This window comes from Salvelinus namaycush, chromosome 12 (genome assembly GCF_016432855.1).
Source record: "Salvelinus namaycush isolate Seneca chromosome 12, SaNama_1.0, whole genome shotgun sequence".
Taxonomy (NCBI): domain Eukaryota; kingdom Metazoa; phylum Chordata; class Actinopteri; order Salmoniformes; family Salmonidae; genus Salvelinus; species Salvelinus namaycush.
The window spans coordinates 583,105-601,693 of NC_052318.1; the positions used below are offsets into that span (position 1 = coordinate 583,105).

The window sequence follows — 18,589 nt, forward strand, 5'->3', positions numbered from 1 at the left end:
AGAGAGCGAGAGTGAGGACGAATGACAGAGGCCACGCGTTCCTGTATTGGCGACTCCGTGTGTGTGAGATGTCAGAACCCTAGAGCGGCAACCAGCAGCAAGAGCGGCCGTTGTGGATTGTGGTTTGTAGTTCTCTGCGGTGGTCTGTAGTGGTCTGTAGTGGTCTGTAGTGGTCTGTAGTGGTCTGTAGATGTCAGTAGTTGTCAGTAGTTGTCTGTCCTGGTCTGTAGTTATCTATAGTATTCTGCAGTGGTCTTAGGGGTCTGTAGTAGTCTAGTGGTCTGTAGTAGTCTAGTGGTCTGTAGTTATCTATAGTATTCTGCAGTAGTCGGTCAGAAGATGAACCAGCGCCGGTCAGTGTCGGAACAGAACCATGTGATCGAGCGGAGGGTCAGGAGTCGTGACAACCTGCTAATCAACACAGACTTTGGAGATGACAACTGTTCCAGTTACCATGGATACTACCCAGGGTGAGGGACATGGCTCTGATTCAGCCTCATATAATCAGTTATCCTTCTGACTTGCATTTTTAAGTTGTTTCAAATAGTGTCTGTTAACGTAGGCCTGAACTAATCTTGCCAACGTGATTTCCTGAGTAATACGTAATAGATTTACTAAGCACCCTTTATGTTCAGAACAACAGAATACAAGGCAAGAAAAATAGACGAATGGAACACTTTCTGTAGGTCTCTATTACACGTTAGTGTAGTCTTTATGTTTTTAACCTGTCTGTATAGAGAAAGGTGTATTATAGTAAGGTTTAATTTGATCTTCTACACATAAGCAATTAAGAGCTAAATTACAGGTTATAGACACAAACAGGTTGATTTAGATAGGGGACAAGGTGTTGTATCCCACTCTGATTATGGTTTCATATCATGACATGACACTTGACACGACAACAAACTGAGTTGGCAGAGATGAGGGGACTAACCCCTAAGATGAAGATAATAAAGGTTAGGACAAGTTGTATTCACGTACAGAACATTTGGAAAACAAACAGATGAATGGGACTAGCGCCATTGTTTAGAATTCATGGGACTAGCACCATTGTTTAGAATTCATGGGACTAGCACCATTGTTTAGAATTCATGGGACTAGCACCATTGTTTACAATTCATGGGACTAGCACCATTGTTTACAATTCATGGGACTAGCACCATTGTTTACAATTCATGGGACTAGCACCATTGTTTACAATTCATGGGACTAGCACCATTGTTTACAATTCATGGGACTAGCACCATTGTTTACAATTCATGGGACTAGCACCATTGTTTACAATTCATGGGACTAGCACCATTGTTTACAATTCATGGGACTAGCACCATTGTTTAGAATTCATGGGACTAGCACCATTGTTTAGAATTCATGGGACTAGCACCATTGTTTACAATTCATGGGACTAGCACCATTGTTTACAATTCATGGGACTAGCACCATTGTTTACAATTCATGGGACTAGCACCATTGTTTAGAATTCATGGGACTAGCGCCATTGTTTACAATTCTAATGAATTTATGCAGTTATGGATATTGGAAACCTCTTGTCCTAACCTGGGTATCTTCAACCTAGGCTAAAGCTCCAGCCCCATCCTTCACCTTTATAGTAAACCAAGTGGCTGGGCTGATGTTTGGCTGAGAAGTGAATGACTGATTGTGTCTTTAAGCAGGTTATAGTAACAGCTGTTGAAGGTTATAGTAACAGCTGTTGAAGGTTATAGTAACAGCTGTTGAAGGTTACAGTAACAGCTGTTGAAGGTTACAGTAACAGCTGTTGAAGGTTATAGTAACAGCTGTTGAAGGTTACAGTAACAGCTGTTGAAGGTTATAGTAACAGCTGTTGAAGGTTATAGTAACAGCTGTTGAAGGTTACAGTAACAGCTGTTGAAGGTTATAGTAACAGCTGTTGAAGGTTATAGTAACAGCTGTTGAAGGTTATAGTAACAGCTGTTGAAGGTTACAGTAACAGCTGTTGAAGGTTATAGTAACAGCTGTTGAAGGTTATAGTAACAGCTGTTGAAGGTTATAGTAACAGCTGTTGAAGGTTATAGTAACAGCTGTTGAAGGTTACAGTAACAGCTGTTGAAGGTTATAGTAACAGCTGTTGAAGGTTACAGTAACAGCTGTTGAAGGTTATAGTAACAGCTGTTGAAGGTTACAGTAACAGTTGTTGAAGGTTATAGTAACAGCTGTTGAAGGTTATAGTAACAGCTGTTGAAGGTTATAGTAACAGCTGTTGAAGGTTATAGTAACAGTTGTTGAAGGTTATAGTAACAGCTGTTGAAGGTTATAGTAACAGCTGTTGAAGGTTATAGTAACAGCTGTTGAAGGTTACAGTAACAGCTGTTGAAGGTTATAGTAACAGTTGTTGAAGGTTACAGTAACAGCTGTTGAAGGTTACAGTAACAGTTGTTGAAGGTTACAGTAACAGCTGTTGAAGGTTATAGTAACAGCTGTTGAAGGTTATAGTAACAGCTGTTGAAGGTTATAGTAACAGCTGTTGAAGGTTACAGTAACAGCTGTTGAAGGTTATAGTAACAGCTGTTGAAGGTTATAGTAACAGCTGTTGAAGGTTATAGTAACAGTTGTTGAAGGTTATAGTAACAGTTGTTGAAGGTTATAGTAACAGCTGTTGAAGGTTATAGTAACAGCTGTTGAAGGTTATAGTAACAGCTGTTGAAGGTTATAGTAACAGCTGTTGAAGGTTACAGTAACAGCTGTTGAAGGTTATAGTAACAGTTGTTGAAGGTTACAGTAACAGCTGTTGAAGGTTATAGTAACAGCTGTTGAAGGTTATAGTAACAGCTGTTGAAGGTTACAGTAACAGCTGTTGAAGGTTATAGTAACAGCTGTTGAAGGTTATAGTAACAGCTGTTGAAGGTTACAGTAACAGCTGTTGAAGGTTACAGTAACAGCTGTTGAAGGTTATAGTAACAGCTGTTGAAGGTTACAGTAACAGCTGTTGAAGGTTACAGTAACAGCTGTTGAAGGTTATAGTAACAGCTGTTGAAGGTTACAGTAACAGCTGTTGAAGGTTACAGTAACAGCTGTTGAAGGTTACAGTAACAGCTGTTGAAGGTTATAGTAACAGCTGTTGAAGGTTATAGTAACAGCTGTTGAAGGTTACAGTAACAGCTGTTGAAGGTTACAGTAACAGCTGTTGAAGGTTATAGTAACAGCTGTTGAAGGTTATAGTAACAGCTGTTGAAGGTTACAGTAACAGCTGTTGAAGGTTATAGTAACAGCTGTTGAAGGTTACAGTAACAGCTGTTGAAGGTTACAGTAACAGCTGTTGAAGGTTACAGTAACAGCTGTTGAAGGTTATAGTAACAGCTGTTGAAGGTTACAGTAACAGCTGTTGAAGGTTATAGTAACAGCTGTTGAAGGTTATAGTAACAGCTGTTGAAGGTTATAGTAACAGCTGTTGAAGGTTACAGTAACAGCTGTTGAAGGTTACAGTAACAGCTGTTGAAGGTTATAGTAACAGCTGTTGAAGGTTATAGTAACAGCTCAGTACTTTTCCTTATACCGGCAAAGACTCATTGTAGATGTTTATGTTTATCTTTTGGGTTTTAGATCAGCTTTAATCTTGCAGGTAGTTTGTGGCTTCTATCAATTTAAATGTCTGCATCATTTCCAATCCCCCATCTAGTTTTTTTCTGTAAATATACACCACATGAACAAAAGTATGAACAAAAGAACATCTCATTCCAAAAACACGGGCAATAATATGGAGTTGGTCAACCCTCTACTGCTGTAACAGCCTCCACTCTTCTGGGAAAGCTTTCCACTATACGCTGACCCTTTGCTATGAGACTCGAAATTGAGTTCAGGTGCATCCTGTTTCCATTGATCATCCTTGAGGTGTTTTTACAACTTGATTGGAGTCCGTCTGTGGTAAATTCAATTGATTGGACATGATTTGGAAAGATACACACCTGTCTATATAACGTCCCACAGTGCATGTCAGAGCAAAAACTAAGCCATGAGGTCGAAGGAATTGTCCGTAGAGCTCTGAGACAGGATTGTGTCGAGGCACAGATCTGGGGAAGAGTACCAAAACATTTGAGTAACAGTGGCCTCCATCATTCTTAAATGGAAGAAGTTTGGAACAACCAAGACTTTTCCTACAGCTGGCTGCCTGGCCATACTGAGCAATCGGGGGAGAAGGGCCTTGGTCAGGGAGGTAACCAAGAACCCAATGGTCACTCTGACAGAGCTCCAGACTTCCTCTGTGGCGATGGGAGAACCTTCCAGAAGGAAAACCATCTCTGCAGCACTCCACCAATCAGGCTTTTATGGTAGGGTGGCCAAACGGAAGCCAGTCCTCAGTAAAAAGCACATGACAGTCCGCTTGGAGTTTGCCAAAAGGCACCTAAAGGACTCTCAGACCATGAGCAACAAGATTCTCTTGTCTGAAGATTTAACTCTTTGGCTTGAATACCAAGTGTCACTTGTGGAGGAAACCTGGCACCATCCCTACAGTGAAGCATGGTGGTGGCAGCATCATGCTGTGGGGATGTTTATCAGCGGGAGGGACTGGGAGACTTTTCAGGATCGAGAGAAAGATGAACGGAGCAAAGTACAGAGAGATCCTTGATGAAAACCTGCTCAGGACCTCAGACTGGGGAGGTTCACCATCCAGCAGGACAACAACCCTAAGAACACAGCCAAGACAACGCAGTTGTGTCTTCTCTGAATGTCCTGCCCAGCCAGAAGCCAGACTTGAACCTGATCGAACATCTCTGGAGAGACTTGAAAATAGCTATGTAGCGATGCTCCCCATCCAATCTGACAGAGCTAGACAGGATCTGCAGAGAGAATGGGAGAAACTCCCCAAATACAGGTGTGCCACGCTTGTAACGTCATACCCAAGAAGACTCCAAGCTGTAATCGCTGCCAAAGGTGCTTCAACAAAGTACTGAGTAAAGGGTCTGAATACTTATGTAAATGTTATATTTAAAAAATATATATACATTTACCAAACCTGTTTATGCTTTGTCATTATGGGATATTGTGTGTAGATTGAGGGGAAAAACAAAACAATTTAATCAATTTTAGAATAAGGCTGTAAGGTAACAACATGTGGAATGTCAAGGGGTTCTTATTATCTACTAAGCCATTACAATTATAACTGGCTATACTTATTTCACCACTTACCATAATGAGATACAAGTTCTGATTCTGCATACCATAATGAGATACAAGTTCTGATTCTACATACCCTAATGAGATACACGCTTTTATTATACTTAACATAATATATGTTTGTAAACTTACCATTAAGAAGTACCATGATAATTGAGTGTCCATTTGTGCCTCGTTTCAGGAAACGAGGCATACGTTGCGAGTCGTTTTTTGGGCAGAAATGCATTCTTGAAAATGTGAACTTTCATAAGCCTTAATAGCAAACTTGTATGCCATCTGTAAATACTAATAAAGTTGTTAAATTAGGAGCCTGGTTGGTTTAGTCACACAAAAAGAGAGGGAGAAGCGTTCATCCATGTACATTAGTAAGATAGTCTAGCTAGCTACCATTTTCAGATATTATACATTTCTAATTTTGTCAAAGTCATTTTCATTTCAAGTTAGTGTACTGGTAGCTAGCTAGCTGACGTTATGTGTATGAGATCTGTGTAGTTATATTATTTGTATCTCAGAGCCATTTAAATTGATAGTTATAGCCTAATGTTAGCTAGCTAACATTGAACCTGGTTGGTTAGCTACCTGTAGCTTCATGCAGGCTAGTAACCATGAGTTGGGATTATGGTTCATTGTTTAGTTAGCTAGGTACATGTCAAAACAAAAGATTCCACTGTGCAAGTAACCATTTCAGTGCAACGTTCATGATGTCACTGCGACAAGTGTCGATAGGCATAGCTGGTGTATTCGCTCTGGCTATCTACTTCGATTTCAGAGCATTCTCGTCTAAGTGTGTCAGAATGCATAATAACTGACGCATTTACGAACACTCAACACCCGTTGAATATGGCCGGTGCCAGTAAACATTGGAAAAAAAGCGTAATTCAATTGTTGCCAGCAGCACAGTTGCAGTCACCAACGCTCTGGATAACATAAAACAGCCTAACTAGCTCTACTAAGGCGAGTAAAATGATCAGAGTGAGCTGTTCTCGCATTTGTGTCTGGAAGTAGCTAGCAATCTAGTCAACGTTAGCCAGTTAGCTTGGGTGCTTGACTGCTGTTGTTAGGTCAGAACGCTCATCAACCCTACTCCTCGGCCAGAGCGTCCAATGTGCACTCTGAATGCTCCGAGAGCGAAACACTCTGAATTTACAAATGGACAATCTGACAACGCTCTGAATTTACAAACGGACAATCTGACAACGCTCTGAGTTTACAAATGGACAATCTGACAACGCTTTGAATTTACAAACGGACAATCTGACAACGCTCTGAGTTTACAAACGGACAATCTGACAATGCTCTGAATTTACAAACGGACAATCTGACAACGCTCTGAGTTTACAAATGGACAATCTGACAACGCTCTGAATTTACAAACGGACAATCTGACAACGCTCTGAATTTACAAACGGACAATCTGACAACGCTCTGAATTTACAAACGGACAATCTGACAACGCTCTGAGTTTACAAATGGACAATCTGACAACGCTCTGAATTTACAAATTGACAACGCTCTGAATTTACAAACGGACAATTTGACAACGCTCTGAATTTACCAACGGACAATCTGACAACGCTCTGAATTTACAAACGGACAATCTGACAACGCTCTGAATTTACAAATGGACAATCTGACAACACTCTGAGTTTATGAACGGACAATCTGACAACGCTCTGAGTTTATGAACGTACAGAACGCACTCTGAGCACACTCTGCCACTCCAGATTACATTTTATGAATACACCAGTAGTATAAACCAGCCTTTAGTCTTGAAATCTTTGGTTAGTTTAGTACTTGGTCTCACATGTGAATCCTTAAAGAGATGGCTTTAGAGGTTGTGAAAAATGCTGAATGGGTGTAAACAAAGAAGAGCTTTCCAGTAGGTGTACCTAAACATTCAAGGCCATTTTCTCAAAAGTGAAGTTACAAGTTTATCAACTTTCAAAGCAGAATTACTTTCCCATTGTTCCTCAACTGTAGTTGTGTGATATACATTTTTTTTCTCTGAGTCTCTACTTTTTTCCAATGTAAAAAACTAAATTTCAATTGTTGCTACATAAGCCCGAATCGAGCTGGTTGCCCTGATAATTAAGCTGTAGCTGCAACTAAGTAAAACTCTATTTGTCCTCCAAAATTCCACCCGCTAAAACCTCCCCTCATCCCAAGTTGGGTTGTCCTCACAGTGACTGGCTGACCATCCCTGTACACATGGATCCTATGACCTTTAAGAGATAGGGGTTCATCCTTTAAAATGAGCACATGGATCCTAGGGCCTTTAAGAGAGAGGGGCCCATCCTTTAAAAGAGCACATGGATCCTAGGGCCTTTAAGAGATAGGGGCCCATCCTTTAAAAGAGCACATGGATCCTAGGGCCTTTAAGAGAGAGGGGCCCATCCTTTAAAATGAGCACATGGATCCTAGGGCCTTTAAGAGAGAGGGGCCCATCCTTTAAAATGAGCACATGGATCCTAGGGCCTTTAAGGGATAGGGTCCCATCCTTTAAAATGAGCACATGGATCCTAGGGCCTTTAAGAGAGAGGGGCCCATCCTTTAAAATGAGCACATGGATCCTAGGGCCTTTAAGAGAGAGGGGCCCATCCTTTAAAAGAGCGCATGGATCCTAGGGCCTTTAAGAGATAGGGGCCCATCCTTTAAAAGAGCACATGGATCCTAGGGCCTTTAAGAGATAGGGGCCCATCCTTTAAAAGAGCACATGGATCCTAGGGCCTTTAAGACAGAGGGGCCCATCCTTTAAAAGAGCACATGGATCCTAGGGCCTTTAAGACAGAGGGGCCCATCCTTTAGAATGAGCACATGGATCCTAGGGCCTTTAAGAGAGAGGGGCCCATCCTTTAAAAGAGCACATGGATCCTAGGGCCTTTAAGAGAGAGGGGCCCATCCTTTAAAAGAGCTCATGGATCCTAGGGCCTTTAAGAGATAGGGGCCCATCCTTTAAAAGAGCACATGGATCCTAGGGCCTTTAAGACAGAGGGGCCCATCCTTTAAAAGAGCACATGGATCCTAGGGCCTTTAAGAGAGAGGGGGTCATCCTTTAAAATGAGCACATGGATCCTAGGACATTTAAGAGAGAGGGGCCCATCCTTTAAAATGAGCACATGGATCCTAGGGCCTTTAAGAGAGAGGAGCCCATCCTTTAAAAGAGCACATGGATCCTAGGGCCTTTAAGAGATAGGGGCCCATCCTTTAAAAGAGCACATGGATCCTAGGGCCTTTAAGAGAGAGGGGCCCATCCTTTAAAATGAGCTCATGGATCCTAGGGCCTTTAAGAGAGAGGGGCCCATCCTTTAAAATGAGCACATGGATCCTAGGGCCTTTAAGAGATAGGGGCCCATCCTTTAAAAGAGCACATGGATCCCAGGGCCTTTAAGAGATAGGGGCCCATCCTTTAAAAGAGCACATGGATCCTAGGGCCTTTAAGAGAGAGGGGCCCATCCTTTAAAATGAGCTCATGGATCCTAGGGCCTTTAAGAGAGAGGGGCCCATCCTTTAAAATGAGCACATGGATCCTAGGGCCTTTAAGAGATAGGGGCCCATCCTTTAAAAGAGCACATGGATCCCAGGGCCTTTAAGAGATAGGGGCCCATCCTTTAAAAGAGCACATGGATCCTAGGGCCTTTAAGAGAGAGGGGCCCATCCTTTAAAATGAGCACATGGATCCTAGGGCCTTTAAGAGAGAGGGGCCCATCCTTTAAAATGAGCACATGGATCCTAGGGCCTTTAAGAGATAGGGTCCCATCCTTTAAAATGAGCACATGGATCCTAGGGCCTTTAAGAGAGAGGGGCCCATCCTTTAAAATGAGCACATGGATCCTAGGGCCTTTAAGAGAGAGGGGCCCATCCTTTAAAAGAGCTCATGGATCCTAGGGCCTTTAAGAGATAGGGGCCCATCCTTTAAAAGAGCACATGGATCCTAGGGCCTTTAAGACAGAGGGGCCCATCCTTTAAAAGAGCACATGGATCCTAGGGCCTTTAAGACAGAGGGGCCCATCCTTTAAAATGAGCACATGGATCCTAGGGCCTTTAAGAGAGAGGGGCCCATCCTTTAAAAGAGCACATGGATCCTAGGGCCTTTAAGAGAGAGGGGCCCATCCTTTAAAAGAGCTCATGGATCCTAGGGCCTTTAAGACAGAGGGGCCCATCCTTTAAAAGAGCACATGGATCCTAGGGCCTTTAAGACAGAGGGGCCCATCCTTTAAAAGAGCACATGGATCCTAGGGCCTTTAAGACAGAGGGGCCCATCCTTTAAAATGAGCACATGGATCCTAGGGCCTTTAAGAGAGAGGGGCCCATCCTTTAAAAGAGCACATGGATCCTAGGGCCTTTAAGAGAGAGGGGCCCATCCTTTAAAATGAGCACATGGATCCTAGGGCCTTTAAGAGAGAGGGGCCCATCCTTTAAAAGAGCACATGGATCCTAGGGCCTTTAAGACAGAGGGGCCCATCCTTTAAAATGAGCACATGGATCCTAGGGCCTTTAAGAGATAGGGGCCCATCCTTTAAAAGAGCACATGGATCCTAGGGCCTTTAAGACAGAGGGGCCCATCCTTTAAAATGAGCACATGGATCCTAGGGCCTTTAAGAGATAGGGGCCCATCCTTTAAAAGAGCACATGGATCCTAGGGCCTTTAAGACAGAGGGGCCCATCCTTTAAAAGAGCACATGGATCCTAGGGCCTTTAAGACAGAGGGGCCCATCTTTTAAAAGAGCACATGGATCCACCTACAGTACAGGACCAGATCCATAGCCAACATCCTTTCTAACACATTCGCCTCGGTTCTACTGCATCTGTTATGTAAAGAAAAATATATTGATTAAAAAATCTTGCATATCTTAATTTATTCCCACAATTGACGAATAATATGCGTAATAATATAAGCACTTCTATGAAGGATTGTTGTCTATAACAAGGGCTGGCAGTAAGAATTCTACATTTTTGTCAACAGATGTGGGATGCATATACTCACTCACCCTACCCCTCCCAAACAAACACCTATGCCCTCTATCCCAGCCATAGATCCACCCATGTTTGTTTGTGTTTGTTTATATTGTGTGTGTTTGTCATTTCAAATTTTATTTGTCACATGCGCCGAATACAACAGGTTGTAGACCTTACAGTCAAATGCTTAATTACAAGCCCTTAACTAACAATGCAGTTCAAGAAATAGAGTTGAGAAAATATTTACTAAATAAATTAAAGTAAAAAATAAAATAAAAAGTTACACTAAAATAACAATAACGAGGCTATATACAGGGGGTACCGGTACCGAGTCAATGTGTAGGGGTACAGGTTAGTCGAGGTAATTTGTACATGTAGGTAGGGGTTTCAGGTTGTATTTTGTATATGTGTGTGTGTGTTGACGTGTGTATATTTGTGTTTCCATTGTCAGTCGTAGCAGTGCAGAGCGACAGCTCCTGGCACGTCAGGCGGTTGCTAAGCGACGACAGGCCATGCGAGGCCCCGCCTACATGTTCTCGGATCCGCCCATCAGCCTCTCGGATGCAGAACAGCGCTTCCTGGACGCGGCAGAGTATGGCAATATCCCAGAGGTCAGTTACCGTGACAACATGACAGCCCTGTCAAATAAAATCCACGTTTATTGGTCACGTGCACAGAATACAGGTGTAAACGGTACAGTGAAATGCTTACTTGCTGAATCTACTCAACAATGCAGTTCAAGAATAAGGATCAACAATAAGGAACTGTTACCATGACAATGTTACACCCCTGTCAGTTAACATATAAGAGTCTAAGCCCTGTCAAAGCTGGGGGGGGGGGGGTACTACTAAGCTATATGGAATTGTTTTAAGAAGGTCATACTAAGGATCACTTTGATTAATAATTTTAAGACACCTTGGAGTATCCCAAAAGAATTGCCTTACGGCTATTAGCCCATACAAACGCATTGAATAACAGATTCACCACATGGAACAACAGATACAGTAGTCCCCCCCAAGAAATCTAAAGGAAGTTTGTTCTGAAGTGTCTGTCCTATATCTGAGAGATAAGAAAGATCAGGAATTTTAAAATATATATTTTTTATATGTATTTAACCCTTTATTTTTGGCACTAAACAGCCTCCATATATACTTCCATTCATTTTTTCAACTGGCAACGGGGGACATTCACATGAGTCTTGTGAGGCCTGTGGGCATTCTAGAGCAAAACACCGACAACAGTCAAAAGTTTGGACACACCTACTCATTCAAGGTTTTTTTTTTTTTTTTTTTTTACTATTTTCTACATTGTAGAATAATAGTGAAGACATCAACTATGAAATAACACCTATGGAATCATGTAGTAACCAAAAAAGTAGCCACTCTTTGCCTTGATTACAGCTTTGCACACTCTTGGTATTCTCTCAACCAGCTTTGTGAGGTAGTCACCTGGAATGCATTTCCATTAACAGGTGTGCCTTGTTAAAAGTTAATTTGTGGAATTTCTTTCCTTCTTAACGTGTTTGAGCCAATCAGTTGTGTTGTGACAAGGTAGGGGAGGTATACAGAAGACAGCCCTATTTGGTAAAAGACCAAGTCCATATTATGGCAAGAACAGCTAAAATAAGCAAAGAGAAATGACAGTCCATCATTACTTTAAGACATGTTCAGTCAATAACGAACATTTCACGAACTTTGAAAGTTTCTTCAAGTACAGTTGCAAAAACCATCAAGCGCTATGATGAAACTGGCTCTCATGAGGACCGCCACAGGAATGGAAGACCCATAGTTACCTCTGCTGCAGAGGACAAGTTCATTAGAGTTACCAGCCTCAGAAATTGCAGCCCAAATAAATGCTTCACAGAGTTCAAGTAACAGACACATCTCAACATCAACTGTTCAGAGGAGACTGCGTGAATCAGGCCTTCATGGTCGAATTGCTGCAAAGAAACTACTACTATGTCACGCCCTGACCTTAGAGATCCTTTTTATGTCTCTATTTTGGTTTGGTCAGGGGGTGGGTATTCTATGTTCTATGTTGTGTATTTCTTTGTGTTTGGCCGGGTGTGGTTCTCAATCAGAGGCAGCTGTCTATCGTTGTCTCTGATTGGGAACCATACTTAGGTAGCCCTTTTCCCTCCTGTCTTTGTGGGAAGTTGACTATGTTTAGGGCACATAGCCTTTGAGCTTCACGGTTTGTTTTTGTAGTGTTTATTGTTTTTGTTCGGCATCATTTTGATTAAAATAAAGAAAATGATCACCACGCTGCACCTTGGTCCTCTCCTTTCAACGGCCGTGACATACTAAAGGACACCAATAAGAAGAAGATATTTGCTTGGTCCAAGAAACTCTGATGAGTCCAAATTGGAGATTTTTGGTTCCAACCGCAGTGTCTTTTCCCACCGTGAAGCATGGAGGAGGAGGTGTGATGTTGTGGGGGCGCTTTGTTGGTGACGCTGTCAGTGATATATTTAGAATTTAAGGCACACTTAACCAGCATGGCTACCACAGCATTCTGCAGCGATACGCCATCCCATCTGGTTTGGACTTAACGGGACTATCATTCGTGAAGGAAAAACAGCCAATAAGTGCTCAGCATTTGTGGGAACTCCTTCAAAACGTTTGGAAAAGCATTCCAGGTGAAGCTGGTTGAGAGAATGCCAAGAGTGTCCAAAACTGTCATCAAGGCAAAGGGTGGCTACTTTGAAGAATCTAAAATAAAAATCTATTTTGATTTGTTTAACTTTTTTGATTACTACATGATTACAAATGTGTTAGTTCATAGTATGTCTCCACTCTTATTCTACAATGTAGAAAAGAGTAAATAAAATTTAAAAAACTTGAATGAGTAGGTGCGTCCAAACTTTTGACTGGTACTGTCAGTATTCGTGAGAGTCTCACATTTCCACAGAGGGGTCATATACAGTTAATCGGAAAGTATTCAGACCCCTTGACTTTTTCTACATTGTCTTACGTTACAGCCTTATTCTAAAATGTATTAAATTGTGTTTTTCCGTCATCAATCTACACACAATACCACATATGCAAAAATGGGTTTTTAGAAAATGTAGCTAGTTTATTCAAAATAAATAAGAGATATTCAAACCCTTTACTCAGTACTTTGCTGATGCACATTTGACAGTTATTAACCTGTTGAGGACAGAGGGCGCTGTTTTCACTTTGGGGGAAAATCGTGCCCAATTTAAAGGCCTTGTACTCAATTCTTGCTCGTACAATATGCATATTATTATTACTATTGGATAGAAAACACTCTCTAGTTTCTAAAACCGTTTGAATTATATATGTGAGTAAAACAGAACTCCTTTTGCAGCAAACTTCCTGACAGGAAGTGGAAAATCTGAAATCGATGCACTGTTCTAGGGCCTGCCTATTAAAGTCCTTGATATTTATTAGTTTAGATGCACTTCATACGTCTTCCACTAGATGTCGACAGGCAGTGAGAGAAGAAATGGAGTGTGTAACTTGATCTGGTGTCGAATAATAGCTCTCGGCATGACGTGTCACCAGTTTCCTGTTTTCTGGAGAGCGCGTGAAGGGACCTGGATTTGCCTTCTGATAAGCTGTCGTTATGGACGACTAATATCTCCGGCTTTGATTTTATTTGATACATGTGACAATATCATCGTAAAGTATGTTTTTTCAATATAGTTTAATCAGATTATTGAAATTTTTTCGGGAGTTTTGCCGTGTTCCGTTCTCTGAGTTTGTTGACGATGGAGAGATTCGCACCACTTGGCAAGTGTGCTTGCTAAATCGAGAGGGAAAAAGGCCGTTCTAAAACCAAACAACGATTGTTCTGGACAAAGGACCCCTTGTACAACATTCTGATGGAAGATCAGCAAAAGTAGGACCCATTTTATGATGTTATTTCATATATCTGTCGTACATGTGAACTAGTAGTTTGCGGCCAGGTTTTGGGCACGCTCTCGCCATAACGTAAACTGCATATCGTAATGAAGTTATTTTTAGAATTCTAACATGGCGATTGCATTAAGAACTAGTGTATCTATCATTTCCTATACAACATGTATTTTTTAGTTATGTTTATGAATAGTTATTTGGTCAGAATATGTGTGTCAGAAAAAGTGTCAGAAAAATATCCGGACGTTGTGGGAAAAAGATGCTACGTTAGCACAATGTATAACCACTGATTTCATTTCATTATTCTATACATTACGTTGTGTAGAAAGTATCCAGATTAAAGAAAATGTTTTTGTGACAATGAGACTGTGATTTTAGTTTTTTCTAAACGAGATCATAGTAAATTGTGATACCTTGCCTCGTAACTAGCTGGATGGAAATGGAAATGCCCCCTTTCTACCCGAGGGTATAAAGCATATGAGTTAATAATTAATATATCAGACTATATGACCACGAGCTGCAGCTAAGGTCTACGATTAGTCACGACCCCAAAACACAACACGAGGTTGAAGAAGACAAAGGAACCTCTTAACAATCAATGCTACGGTTGAGTACTGTATCTAAGAACTATATCTAAGAAGGTGAATTCAAGCAGGACCACCCGGTTATTCTCTTCAAGTCATCGGTTGTCTACATTGCTTTCATTCCCACACTGGGATCATCTACATGGCTGACTAGCAGTCCTCAGAAGACCACTCTTCCAGAACGAGTACAAGGAAACAGACAACTAAGAGAAAGGACATTGTGACATCTTGTGGACAATCAGAGACTTACAACAGAGAACGAAGGAGTTGGCCAAAGACCAAGGCATCAGTCTAACCTCTCCCACTCAGCGGAACTCGGCCCACGAAGGCCTGAGATACCCGATGAAGACCTTCAACACGTAAATACATGCATTACACTTCTTACCCATAAGAGCGGCAGTTCATGGCAAGGTATTAGGGCTAAACTAAGCATAGTTTACAAATGTATCCAAGAGTTGTTTTTCTCTCTCTCTCTCTCTCTTTAAATCTCCATCTTTTGTAACACGTGCCATATTGTGTTGGTCAGCTAGGGACCTGTTGTCATCGTATTAAGTTTCTAATCAATAACCTTTGCCGTGTGTGTGTATCTTATGTTATCATTTAGCTTGAAAGTAAATAAATAATCAAATCAATTTGTGTGGTACGGAATGATCAGTGGGACCTGGGTTTGTGCAAATTTACGGCCTATGCAACATTCAGAATGAGACTGATATGAGGAAATGATTAATGGATGATATATGATAATGATATATTTTGATATAGTCTTGAGTTAATTCGGGAAATGGTAACTCATTAAACAAACTTTTTCCGTGTTGATTAATTTAATCACGTAATAATTAAACATAGTTAATTATTCGATAAATAGCATGTCATCACATTAATGATAGTCACGTCATGACAGGTCATAATAGTTTGAAGGCAGTTCAAGCTACAGACGATTTTGTGAGAAGACTGATTTTCGGGATGTCTCATGGTCTCACAAACACCGTTTCACTGCAGATGCGGAAGTGTTACATCTGCGGATGGATTGAGATGCATCCAATGCAAAACAAGCGATATCTCTCATTTAAACTGACAGATTTTCATGCGGAATTTTTTATTTTGCCAAATAGATTTCAGCGGTTGCTCGGACATCGACCTTAACATGATATTACAGATCTTTACCATAAAACTCTTTATAAGGCTAAATTACACAGGGGATTTTAGTTTAATGTCACCACAGTGCATTGTGTATCTGTTTCAAACATTAGGACCAGGCTTTAATTCACCACAGTGTGTTATATCGCTGTTTTTTAACCAGTATTTATTTCTCCCACGAGGTGCGACGCATGGTCCTACACATGCCCAGTCTCAACGTGAACGCAGTAGACTACATGGGCCAGAATGCATTGCAGCTGGCGGTGGCCAATGAGCATCTAGAGGTGACTGAGCTGCTGCTTGGGAGAGTGGAGCTATCCAGGGTGGGAGACGCTCTGCTACTGGCCATCAGTGAGTGATTGATTGATTGATGATTGATAGATAGAAAGAGAGAGAGATACACTTACTCCATTACTGTGTGTGTATCCTAGGTAAGGGTTATGTGCGTATAACGGAGGCGTTGCTAGGCCACCAGTCGTTCAGTGACGCGAAGCGCCTGACAGCAAGCCCTGCCCAGGTGGACATGTTGGATGACTTCTACGCTTATGATGAGGATGGGACACGGTGAGAGGGGTGTGTGTGTGTGTATATATAAAGTGCGTCTGTCTGTGTGTTTTTGTGTGTGTGTCTATGTACGTGTATGTCTCTCTCTCTCTAGTTTCTCCCGTGATGCGATTCTAGGCCTAGCGTTGGGCCAGTAACCAAAAGGTTGCAAGATCAATCCCCGAGCTGACAAGGTAAAAATCTGTCATTCTGCCCCCGAACAAGGCAGTTAACCCACTGTTCCTAGGCCGTCATTGTAAATAAGAATTTGTTCTTAACTGACTTGCCTAGTTAAATAAAAAATAAAATAAACAATTCTAGCAGCTAACACTGAGTGTACAAAACATTCAGAAAACTTTCCTAATATTGACCTCAGAACAGCCTCAATTTGTTGGGGCTTTCGACACACAAGGTGTTTTTAAAAGCGTTCCACAATGGATTTATAATCACTAAGGGATCATAGCTTTCACCTGGTCACTCTGTCATGGAAAGAGAAGGTGTTCTTAATGTTTTGTACACTCAGTGTATGTGTACAGTGTGTCTCTATCAATTCAATTTAATGTGCTTTATTTGCAAGAGAAACATGTTTCATTGCCAAAGCAAGTGAAATAGATAACAAAACTGAAATCAACAATAATTTTAAAAAAATTCCAAAAGAATAAAGACATTTCAAATGTCATATGTGACCGACCGGCTCGATTCGTCTTATGTAGCAACATTTGAAATTGTGTTTTTTACATTGGTTAAAAGTAGAGACTCAGAGCTACAAAATGGTAGATCAACACTACAGTTGAGGAACAATGGGAAAGTAATTATGCTTTGAAAGTCGATAAACTTGTAAACTCACTTTTGAGAAAATGGCATTTGAATGTTTTGGTACTACTATTTTTACTACAGTTTTTATTTCACCTTTAACCAGGTAGGCCAGTTGAGAACAAGTTCTCATTTACAACTGCGACCTGGCCAAGATAAAGCAAAGCAGTGCGACACAAACAACAACACAGAGTTACATATGGAATAAACAAGCGTACAGTCAATAACACAATAGAAAAAAGAAAAGTCTATATACAGTGTGTGCAAATGGAGTGAGGAGGTAAGACAACAAATAGGCCATAGTAGCGAAATAATTACAATTGAGCAGATTAACACTGGAGTGATAGATGAGCAGATGATGATGTGCAAGTAGAAATACTGGTGTGCAAAAGAGCAGAAAAGTAAATAAAAACAATATGGGGATGAGGTAGGTAGATTGGATGGGCTATTTACAGATGGGCTATGTACAGGTGCAGCGATCGGTTAGCTGCTCAGAGAAAGATTGGAGAGTCCTTCTTTGTCTACACCCATTCAGCATTGTTCACACCCTCTTAAGCTTTAGCCCCACCCATCTCTTTAAGGGTTGATCCCAGCATTCTGTACTAACACCAGTCAAGCACCCAAGCTAACTTGCTAACTACTTCCAGACACAAATTACAGAACAGCTCACTGAACATTACTCGCCCTAGCAGAGCTGGTTAGACTGTTATGTTATCCAGAGCGTTGGTGACTGCAACTGATCAGATTGTTTGTTCGTAACTTCAGAGCGTTTCACACCAGCATCACGACACCAGCATCCCGACACCAGCATCACGACACCCGCATCACGACACCAGCATCACGACATCAGCATCACGACACCAGCATCACGACCAGGGATGACTTTTCTGAAGCAGATCCTTTGTTTGCAACCCACAGGGCAATTGAAATGATTCCAGAAGCCGACCCAAAACAACGCCGGCGAAGGAGAGGTACTCGGAGTGGGGTTCTAGTCTGATTTAGGAGTACATTACTCGCTAATGTTCAGTCTCTGGATAATAAAGTTGACGAGCTCAGGGTTTCTTTCCAGAGAGACATCAGGGAATGTAACATACTCTTATATTCCGAGGGAGACATGGCTCCCTCGGAATATAATGTTCAGCTGGATTCTCAGTTCTTTGCGCAGAAAGGAATAAATATCTCTCTGGTAATAAGAAGGACAGGGGTGCATGTTTCATGATTAACGGCTCATGGTGTAATTGTGATAACATACAGGAACTCAAGTCCTTTCGTTCACCTGATCTAGAATACCTCACAATCAAATGCTGTATTATCTCCCAAGAGAGTTCTCATCGGTTATAGCCACGGCCGTGTACACCCCCCCCCCCCTCAAGCTGATACCATGACGGCCCTCAAAGCACTTCACTGGACTTTATGCAAACAGGAAACGACATATCCGCTGCATTTATTGTAGCTGAGGATTTTAACAAAGCAAATATGAGGAAAAGGCTGCTGAAGTTCTATCAACATATCGACTCGCGCTGC

The 18,589-nt window shown here is 41.5% G+C and overlaps 1 protein-coding gene across 1 annotated transcript in view; it reads left to right on the forward strand.

Moving 5' to 3' along the window:
- Nucleotides 1–339: 339 nt before the first annotated feature.
- The window catches only part of LOC120056726 (short transient receptor potential channel 6-like), an 82,785-nt gene continuing 64,535 nt past the window's right edge, over nt 340–18,589 (forward strand). Inside the window, exons 1-4 of the mRNA XM_039004931.1 lie at nt 340–470; nt 10,565–10,718; nt 15,892–16,060; nt 16,141–16,273. Coding sequence (XP_038860859.1) covers nt 340–470; nt 10,565–10,718; nt 15,892–16,060; nt 16,141–16,273 — 587 coding nt within the window. The remainder of the gene's footprint in view (nt 471–10,564; nt 10,719–15,891; nt 16,061–16,140; nt 16,274–18,589) is intronic.